Source organism: Sorex fumeus, unplaced genomic scaffold (assembly GCF_029834395.1).
Source record: "Sorex fumeus unplaced genomic scaffold, SorFum_2.1 ptg000019l, whole genome shotgun sequence".
In the NCBI taxonomy this organism is placed as follows: domain Eukaryota; kingdom Metazoa; phylum Chordata; class Mammalia; order Eulipotyphla; family Soricidae; genus Sorex; species Sorex fumeus.
In genome coordinates, this window is record NW_026606076.1 from 13,807,131 (window position 1) to 13,818,373 (window position 11,243).

Sequence of the window (11,243 nt, forward strand, 5' to 3'; positions counted from 1 at the left end):
ATGATCACAAGCAAAGCTGCAGTGGATAGTACAAAGTTGCTAGGAGACTCGATATTAAATGTTCTCTCTACCAGAGATAAATGACAACTATGTGATATGTCAGAAGTTTTAACCAATATTACTGTGTGAATATAGGCAATACCTCAACATACCAATGAGTAAGACCTCAACATACCATGTGTAGGACATGAGCTTACATAATGATAGGACAGTTAGATCTCAATTTATAAGAACTCTATATAGGCTGGAGCGATAGCACAGGGCTGGAGCGATAGCACAGTGGGTAGGGCGTTCGTCTTACAAGCGGCCAACATGGCCGACCCGAGTTCGATTCCTCCGCCCCTCTTGGAGAGCCCGGCAAGCTACCGAGAGTATTCGATATGCCAGACACAGTAACAACAAAGTCTCCAATGGAGACGTTACTGGGCCCGCTCGAGCAAATCGACGATCAACGGGAGGGCCTTTACATTTACTATAGAGTTTTATTAATTCATTTTTGTTTAGCAAAGTATTTGAATATAAGATATACTTATTTCGGAAAACTTGAAGACAAAAAGGACTTTCCAGTTGGCACTGAATTATTCAAGACCTTTGGCATAAACTTATTATGCTCATCATTTTAGCCTACAAAACTCAAGTGATATCCATAAAATGTAAACAAATAAATTTCAATCATAAAAAAGGACTATTTAACAATTTGCCCATTGTTTTGTTAAAAGATACTTGGGAGGGGCACAGTGATATTACAACAGGTAGGGCATTTTTCTTGCATGCGGCTGACCTGGATTCAATTCAGGCATCCCATATGATCCCTGAGCACCACCAGGAGTGACTCCTGAATGAAGAAATAAGAGTAACACCCTAGCACCATTGGGTGTGACCTCTAAACAAAGGAACAAGCAACAACAACAAAGGACACTTGGATTTTGCTGATTGCCTTATCTTTGCTATGCAAATTGGTTCCAGATGCAGCTTGAAGTTGATTCAAGAAAGCATTGACCAACAAAGAACTCTGTGAATATGCAGTTTTTCCTTTGGATGTGGCCTCCATCAGTAGTTGTTTTAAACCATGTATTTTCTTTTTTTTTTGAGTCACATCCAGCAATACTCAGTGGCTACCCCTAGCTCTGTACTCAGGAATTACCCCTGGAGGTTCTTGACAGACCATATGGGATGCCAGAGATTGAACCCAGGGTGGTAGAGTGCAAGCAAACGCCCTCCCTGCTCTGGCCCTAAACCAGTTCTTTCAGAAGGACAACTTGACTCCATCCCTTATGGAGCATGTGAGGGATGTTGCTGTGGGAAGCTATGTGAGCTGCCTATGTTTTTAAAAGAGGTTATGCTAAGAGAGAGAAAAAGAATTGATACATGCCAATTAAATGGGGAAATGAGAAACATCATTTATTTGGGTTGCATGACCTTCAAAACCACCTGATGTAATAAACCTATTCTATGCATTAGTGCAATATAACAAAAAGACAATTACAGTAAAGTCTCCCTGGGAGAAATGTTTATCAACAAAGCTTATGTCTTCTAACTGAGTAAGAAACTTATTATTGATTCATAAGTTCACAGATCCGTGTTCATAAATGATACAAGCATTAAACATTAAAAATTCTTTGTAGGGACCAGAGAGATAGTACAGTCAGGAGGGCATTTTCCTTGCATGCGGCTGACCCGGGTTTGATCCCTGGGGCCACTCCAGCACTACAAGGAGTAATTCCTGAGTGTAGAGCCAGGATAACCCCTGCGCATAGTAGGGTGTGACCCACAAAGCCAAAAAAATAATCTTTTGTTAACAAAAAATTGATTCTAAGAGCCGAGGACTCACAATGAAAAATTAACTTTTTTTTTTTTTTTGTAAGAATGCGCCTATCAAATGAAGAAGCATTAGTTACCTAATGACACATAAGCACAAGGGGCAATGGTTCAGTTATGAATGAAAATATAATTCTGACAGGGAGTGAGATACATTATAGATGTCAAATTAGACTGTTGGATGTTTGAATTTTTTGTTTGTTTGTTTATTTTGGGGACACACTTGGCCCTGCTCAGGCTTACTTCTGGTTCTGCTCTCAGAGATTACTCTTGGCAGGGCCTAGGGTGCTGTATGGGTTTCTGGGGATCAAACCCAGATCAGCCATACACAAGGCAAATACCTTATTCACTGCCCCATCCTGCTGGGCCACCCCTAAAAATTATGTTATGAAGCAATAATACTGCAACAAAATTATTTAAAATAAAAGTAATATCTCCTTCAAATAACATCATACTGTAGTGATAAGAAAGTGAGAAGACCATTAATGAAATATCGGAGAAGAGTGTCTTCTGACATCATCACTGTTTCATGAAATCTGCATTCTTGAAGTCCTTTTCCAGGTCACGCACAGACAATAATTTGATACTTTTGCTTATGACCACTCACCTTCTGAAGTGCCTGGACTCTGTTCACATGGGCTCCTGCCTACAATCACCTTTCAGAAAACACTGAGTAAGCGCAAAGAAACCATTTGGGGTCCCAGGTAAGCACTTGCTTGCTCAGAGTGATGGAAAGATGAAGACAGCTACTAAAGTGCAGAAAAGATGCATTGTTGGTGATATCAAATATATGGGAGCAAAACAGACATGGTGCCTGTCTTGGTGGTGGGTTAGTGACCTGGGAGCAAAGAGGGTAGACAAGGAGAGTTTATCCATTCAGGAACATCCTGAGGCCAAGTCTCAAAGGTCCCAATTAAAAACAATATTCCTCTAGCTACTCTATGAACAAATTAGTTTTCTGGAATGGAGAAAGAAGAACAATGAAATGGAAAGTTTTCTAAACAATGAGATCCCCCGTGGGAAATTTGTGGGTGCATCTTATTTTTTTTTCCATCAATTTGGTGCTTGTCTTCTCTCAGGTATGATCTCACGGTGAAAGATTCTCCCAAAGAGAATCCACCTTGTGGCAGAGGGACACCAATTAAAAGATTTAAAGAGCAATTGTATAGAGCCCAGTGTCTGCACCAAAGATGACATCCAGCAGATTGAAATGCAATCACACATAATAGAAAACACAAAGTTAATCCTAATCATCAAACTCCCCATCATGATTAGATTATTTCATAGGCATAGCCATTTGTGACAGGTCTTATGATTTATAATTTAAAGTTGAATAGCAGACAGAGAGAGGTTGTATTATAAAACATGTAGTTTGAATTGCTTGGGTTGTCTGTTGTCATAGAGATAGGAAGAAAGGACTAAATCTGGAGAGGTAACTCAGTAAAAGCACATGTTTTCATGCAGGGGACTTGGGTTTGATTCTCAGCATCAACAGTCGTCTGAGAACTTTCAGAAGCAGCTCCCAAACACTTCCAGGAGTGTTCCCAGAAATAAAATTTAAAAAAGAATTAATCTACATTGTGTCAGCCAAATTCATTTTTTCCTGAACAGAAAATATTCACCCCAAGTTAGAGAACTGCACACTAAAACACTTAAATCTTAAAATTGAACTTGTATTTTAAAATTAAAATTTGTATTTTAATGATTGCAAGAAACCGTGGAAAAGAAATCTATAATACATATAAGCAAATAATTTAACAACATGTATAAAATTACATATATAAAATTAAGCAGTGGTAACCCCAAATGCATACACGTTTATGGCAAAATTTATATAAAATTTTAACTTTCCTTTTTCATTGATTTGTCATTGCTTACAATACTCCTTATGTGTCTACAACTCTCCACCATAGTTCACAGCCTGTCCAGAAAAAGACCCCTCTTTTCCTCCTATGCTCGAATTCTCTTCAGTTGTCACTACTGTTTTCAGCCTGTATAGCAGAAAATGTTGTTGGTGACTAGTTTCTCATGGAGTTGCGGTTTTTTTCTTCTGATTTATTGATTCTGTCCTCTGCCTCTGTCATTCTGCTGCTTCTTCCCTCCTCTGTGTTTTAAAAATCCTACGAAGCTCTTCAGATCAGTGATTTCTTATTGGACTACTTTCATATTTTCTCTTTCTTTGGTGGAGCTCCAGTTTCTTCTTCAAGGTCATCATCAGATTGTTACTTTGAAATCTCACCTGGATCCGTAAAACTCCGTGGATAGCTGCAGAAATTCTGAAAGAGGGAAAAGATATAAGACACTTCATTTCCTCACTTTAAATGATACTTTAAAGTGACATTGTTCAAATTAGTGTAGTAAAGAAATAAACTCAGGGGCCAAGCAATCATACAGGGATTAAGATCACTTGATCACTTGATCACTTGGCATCCTGTTACTCATTGATTTGCTCAAGCAGGCACCAGTAATATCTCCATTTGTCTCTGTCACGTGCTAGTGTAGCCCAAAGGCATCTGCTCGTTCTATGAACACAAATAGCCTCAAACCAATTGTTCCGGGTCTTGACGAAGAAGGCTGACCATCTCGTAGGTGGGTGGCCATATGGTCTTTCGACATCACGTGGAATCCAGTCGGTAATGGCTCTAGTCTCGCGGTTGTCTCCAAATCTCATTATGTGGCCAGCCCATCTGATTTTTGATGACTTGGCAAACGAGACAGCAACCCTGAATCTTGATCATCCATGGAGGTCGGATTCTTTCTCTCATTTGAGTGAAACGTGATACTCCAAGCATAGCTCTTTCGATTCCTCTTTGGGAGACCCGAATAGCATTCTCATTCTGTTTTCTAGGGCCCAGGTCTCTGAGGCATATGTTAATGCAGAAAGAACAGTGGAATCAAAAAGATTTGCCCAGAGCCGGAGGTTCTTTGTACTCTTAGCTATTTCTTCAATGCTCTTGAAGGCATTCCAAGCTGCTCTCTTCCTCCTGCACAACTCAGGTGCCAGGTCATTCGTCATGTTGACTTCCTGACTTAGGTACACAGAACTGTTGCATTCGGAGATGTTTGTTACATTGAGAGCAAATGAAACATCAGGAATGAGACTGTTTTTCATAATCATTGTCTTTGTGAGATTCAGCTGTAGTCCGACTTTTCCACACTCACCGTCGAAGTCGGCCAGCATTTGTGCTGCTTGGCTGATGTTTGGTGTTACTAGAATGATGTCATCAGCAAAGCGGAGGTGGTGTAATTGCCGACCTTCTATCTTCACTCCCATTCCTTCACATTCCAGTCGTCACATGACGTTCTCAAGGGTGGCACTGAAGAATTTCAGGGAAATGGTATCACCCTGCCGTACCCTTCTCTTGATGTCAATGATCACTTGTTTGTAGAATGGTGAGATCCTGGTAGGGAATCTGTAATACAGCTCACGGAGGATCCTAACGTATTGCGTTTGAATGTCCTGTTTGGCTAGGGCTTCGATAACCACTTCCGTCTCTACAGAATCAAAGGCCTTCTTCAAATCAATGAACGTTAGATAGAGTGGCATCTTGAACTCCCGGGAAACCTCAATGAGCTTGGTTATCGTGTGGATGTGGTTGATCATGCTGAATCCTTTGTGGAAATCGGCTTGCTCACATGGTTGTTCTTCATCCAGTGTTCTGCCAATCCTATTCAGGATGACTTGAGTGAACAACTTGTAGATGACAGACAATAGGCAGATCAGGTGATAGTTTCCAATGTTGTGGATGTCTACCTTCTTGTACAATAGTACAGTCCTGCTGGTTTTCCATTGGGATGGAACCTTGCATTCAGACAGGTAGCGTGTGAAGGGCTGAGCCAGTGTATTGATGAGTACTGATGGCAGGTTCTTCAGGTCTGACCTTGTATGGGCTGAGTGCTGTTCGCTTCTTTACCGATTTAATGGCATGTCGGATATTGGAAGGGAGAACGTTGGGAATGACATATCCATCCTGCAGAATTTGGTATGTGGGCAGGTAGACGTGGCTATCGAATAGATGCAAGTAGAAGACATGGATAATCTTCTCCATTGCCCTTCTGGAACATGTGATAGACCCATCAGGACGTCGGAGGGCAGTCATCTTGGTCTTGTAGTTGGCGAAGGACAGTTGGACATTGCGAATGCTTTTCCCAGCTTCTGCTGCATCTGTCAGCTCTGCTGCTATTCTCTTTTTGAGGTCTTTCTTTATCACTTCTCTGCTCTGCTTTGCGAGCTTGGACGTTTGCTTGCGGTTGTCTGAGGCTTGTGCCAAGACACGTTGGTGAATGAGCTCGAGAGTTTTCGAAGACAAGTGTCTTTTTGTGGCTATCTCTCGCTCGGCATTCTTTGCACAATCACGGAGGTACTGAACCATTCGCTCATTCGTATTCCTTGTCGATGTTGTCAATGACGACATCTTCCCATGTTGCTTCAATAATGCCAAAGAGCTCCCAGTTGGTGGTCGTTCTGGGAGTTCTCTTCTTAAACTTTGCAGCCCTTACTCCCCGCTCTGTTAAGTAGAATTTTGCAAGAAGAAGATGGTGGTCCATTCCTGTTTGGAATTTCGGGACAACAGCGACATTGGTCAGGCAAAACCGTCAATTGAATATGATATGGTACATTTCGTTGTGGAACCGTCCACCGGGGACTCCCATGTCCAATGTTTATATTCAGCCTTCTGGAATTGTGAGTTACCATGGATGGTCTTGGTCGACATGATGAACTCAGACAGTTTCTCACCCTGTTCTTTCCATTCTAGGCCATGAGTCTCAATGTAGAGTTCTCCGGCTGATCTTCTTGGTCCTATCTTGGCATTAAAATCACCGACAATGATCTTGTAGAAGGTGTGGTCTTCTTTATAGAACTTCTCCAGTTCCATGTAGAACTTCTCAATTTCTCCTTCATCATAATTGGATGTTGGTGCGTAGACAATGAAGATAGAAAGGGTAGGGATTAAGATATCTTCAATGATTTGACTCTATTTGTAAAGAACATTAAAGCAAAAATTAAGAAGTGAGAATTCACTAAACCAAAATGGGAGACAATATTTGCATCCTATATACCTGACAATTGCCTAATATCCAAGACTTATAAAGCAGTCACAAAGTTCAACAGCAGTTTTTTTAAAAAAATAAATTTTATGGGACTGGAGTGATAGCACAGCTGGTTGGGCGTTTGCCTTGCATGCGGCCAACCCAGGTTTGATTCCCAGCATCCCATATGGTCCCCTGAACACCGCCAGGAGTAACTTCTGAATGCAGAGCCAGGAGTAACTCCTGTGCATCGCCGGGTGTGACCCAAAAAGCAAAAGAATTTATAATTTTATTTAAAAAAGCTGTGATATATAAAGTGCTGATAGTTTTGTTTTAGGCATACACTATTTCAACACAAATCCCACCACCACAGTTCCCAGATCACTGCCCACAAGCCTCACCCCATTCTTGCTTGTCAACTTGACAGGCACATTACAAATTTCCATTGGCTGCAGCTTAGATCTCATGTTTTCAATGTTGTTAAGTTTGTGTTTTGATCATGTGGCTATTCTCCTTATTCATAGTCCTCCTTTCTCATATCACTGGCTTAACGGAAGCCCTGCTCTCTGTTCACCTGCTCTCTTCCCCTTCAATTTCTTTGCTTCTCGTGTTTTTCTCTAAATACTGAGGTCAAAGGTAATCAGGGAATCCCTCCTTTGCCACGGTATATTTCCTCATTCAGTATTCTATAAACCACAGATAAATGAGACCATTCTGTTTAGAAACAACCTTTTTAAAATGGGAAGAGGAGCTGAACAGACACTTTCACAAAGAGGAAATATAGGTGACATTCGGCCAAGTGAGTGTTTAAATTATTGATTATCAGGGAAATGCAGATAAAATGATGATGAGATATTACCAGTGAGATATAATGGTATGAATGCCTATTTCAAAAAGTCTGGAAATCAGGGCTAGAGAGGTAGTTCAGTAGTTACGTGCTTGCCTTGCACACAGTTGACCGAGATTCAATCCCCAGTACTTCTTAGGGTCCCCAAAGCACCACTAGGAGTGATACCTGAGTCCAGAGCCAGGAGTCATCCTTGAACATCTCTGGGTGTGACCCGAAAATAAAAATGCCTGGAACTCACCAGCATTTGTGTGAGTTGGGAGGAAATGAGTCTTCCTTGGCTGTTGGATGCAGATGGCTACAAACTAGCCCCACATCATCACTATCAGGAGGAAATGATTCAGTCCAGTAAGAATCATGTAAAGATAATAAAACTTGCCCTTTACCCTATTGTTCAAGAGAGATGTTGGGAATTAACTCAGTTTCTATTCTCAAGCTGTTTTCTCGGTGTCATTCTTCAATTCTTTTCCATCGCTTACCTCTTTTTCCCTCTAAATTATGACTTAGCCCTCTGGCTTACTTGTGTTCTGGTAACACTTTCTTTATGCACAAAATATCACAGAAAATGTTCCTTCTTCACCAAGACATTGAGTCAGAAGGGCTTATGCTTGAGTCCAGAAGCTTCCAAGCTCTGGAATGAAGACAGACCTGCATACCAAGAGAATGGCATTGAGAGCCCAGAAATAAAATCTCAGACGAATGGACAGTTAACCTATGATAAAGAGATATTATGAAGTAGAGCAACGAAGGCCTTTTTAGAAAATGATGTTGGGAAAACTGGATAGCAGCATGCAAAAAATTAAAGAATCAAAGAAAAGAAACTGAGTCCATACCTCATACTATACACAGAAGTGACTCAAACCTGGGCTGGAACCAACCAGCAACATATCACTGGATAGAGAAATTTGGTCAGCTTGTTTGGGTAAATAGCACCACAAGTGTCCCCTTGTACTGCTTGGGAGACCCCCACAAACACCCCCCCCCCGCCAAATCAGTGATGGAAAAGGTAGAATGTAAGGGAAGAAGGAAGGAAGAGAGGAAGGAAAAAAGAAAGAAGGAATAAAGGACAAAAATCATGACATTTTCTTAGGTAGTTTATTACTACAGTAACCAGAACAAGTCTCATCTCCAATCCAGATTCTACTGTTGAAGTTGACAACCACATCACAATGTCATGAAAATCAGAAAATCAACATCAAACTGCTCAGAATCAGTTAGCTGGTAGGGTCCAGCTTAGTCTCACTTCTTTCTTTTGCAAAGTGGAGTAACTAAGATAAATAAGAGGAAAGGTCCCAGAGGATTGCTTTGAAGGTATGTGGGGCCATCCACAAGAAAAGTACACCATGAATTGACTGGAATACCCTTTGCAATGAGGCTGGTGTGAGTTCGTCCCAGTACCCTTATTTCTTTTGGTGAACAGTAGCATTAAACTTAGGGGTGGAGCATACTTTGAAATTTGTGTGTGTGTGTGCATGTGGAAACAGCATCATTATTTGATATAAAATCTAGAAAACGCAGGGGGGGAATGTCAGGAAATGGCACATACCAAGCTGACCAAAGACATAAATTCAGGGTATTCTAAATGGTGAAGGAAAGAGGAGAAAAAGGTTGGCAGAGGAAGTTATGTTAAATATAATATTTTTGTTTCTATATTTTACCTGCTATCAGGAGAGAACAAAAATCATCTTGCCACTGAGGGGATTAAATGATTTAGAAATTTAGATTTTACATGGAATCTGCCTTGGCACCACGGTCTTCTCTCAATGATAAGCCCAGGGACCCATCACTGATAAGAAATTGCTCGGCCGAGGAGCCGGCCCAGAGCCCCTTTGACATCCTTGTTCCTCAGGCTGTAGATGAAGGGGTTCAGCATGGGGGTGACCACTGTGTACATCACCGAGGCCACAAAGCTTTTCTCAGAAGCATGAGTGGCCGCAGATGTCATGTGGACGCCCAGTCCCGTGCCATAGAACAAGGAGACCACGGAGAGGTGAGAGCCACAGGTGGAGAAGGCCTTGGACTTGCCCTTCCTGGAGGACATGCGCAGTAGGGACGAGACGATCTGAGAGTAGGAGTAGAGGATGCCCCCGAGAGGAATCATGCCCAGCAGTGCAGTGGCCACGTACAAGACAATGTTATTGATTTCCGCATCCGAGCAGGCCACCCGGAGTACCTGAGCCAATTCACAGAAGAAATGTGGGATCTCGGTGCCCACACAGAAGGTCAGCCTTGTCATCAGGAAAATATGAAGCATGGACACACACAAAATGACCAGCCAGCACAGAAGCAGCAGCTGGACACAGAGGCGGGGGTTCATGATGACCATGTAGTGCAGGGGGTGGCAGATGGCCACGAAGCGGTCATAGGCCATCACACTCAGGAGGAAACTGTCCAGTCCGGCAAATATCATTAAAAAGTAGACCTGTGTGAGGCAGCCGAGGTAGGAGATGGCTTTGCTCTGCGTCTGGATGCTCAGCAGCATCCTTGGGGCGGTGGTGGTGGTGAAGCAGATGTCTGTGAAGGACAGGTTGGAGAGGAAGAAGTACATGGGGGTGTGGAGACGGGGGTCAGAGATGCTGGCCAGGATGAGGAGCAGGTTCCCCAGCACGGTGATCAGGTACATGGACAGAAACACACCAAAGAGGAGGGGCTGCATGTCTGGATCCTCGGAGAGTCCCAGGAGGAGGAATTGTGGGATCTTGGATTGGTTTTCTGCTTCCATAAAGCTGATATATCTGCCAGGGAATTGGGCAAAGCCATGTTTGAATATTTAATCATCTTGCTGCCTTGGTATGCTTTGCCTTTGAGCTACCAGTCATCATCATTTTCCTTTTCTTTTTGATTGGAGTATGGAGGTGGGATGGGGAAGAAGACTCCACGGTTATCTGGAGTCACTCGATGTACCAAGCAGTGCTTGTAGGGGTGCATATAGTGTTGGAACATGAATATAAGGCCTGGTGGGTTTGCCAGGGAGCAGCCCTGAGAGTTATCCCCTTGCCCTCAGTCAAAAAGGTGCAAACATTTGAGCTGAGAGAACATAATACAGATTCCTGGGGGAGGGTCTGTGATCTCAGTCATTTAAAGAAAATAAGAGCAGAGAGAGAGAGAAAGAGAGAGAGAGAAGGAGAGAGAGGTAGAGAGAGAGGGAGAGAGATGGGAGGGAGAGGAAGAGGGGGAGGGAAGGAGAAAGAGAGAGAGGGGGAGAGAGGGAGAGAGAGAAGAGAAAGGGAGAGAGAGGGAGGGAATAAGAGATAGAGAGGAAATGAGATGGAGGGGGAGACAGAGATGGAGGGAAAGAAGAAAAGAGAAGGAGGGAAGGGGAGAGAGAGTGAGACAGAGATGAGAAAGAAGTGCCTGCCTGCCATAGAGGCAGGAGGCTGGAGGTAGTGGGTGGGAGTGAGCCTGGGACATTGGTGCTGGGAAATTACACTGGTGGAGGGACGGATGTTGGAACATTGTATGACTGAAACCCAATCATGAACAGCTTTGTAATGCTCTATCTCACAGTGATTCAGTAAAAACAAACAAACAAACAAACAACAACAAA

The 11,243-nt window shown here is 42.6% G+C and overlaps 1 protein-coding gene across 1 annotated transcript; it reads right to left on the minus strand.

Moving 5' to 3' along the window:
- Window positions 1-9,479: 9,479 nt before the first annotated feature.
- Window positions 9,480-10,421, minus strand: LOC130022345 (olfactory receptor 7D4-like). The gene has a single exon (XM_056113093.1). The coding sequence runs from the start codon at window positions 10,416-10,418 to the stop codon at window positions 9,480-9,482; it is 939 nt and encodes a 312-aa protein (XP_055969068.1). The 5' UTR covers window positions 10,419-10,421.
- Between the last annotated feature and the right edge of the window lie 822 nt (window positions 10,422-11,243).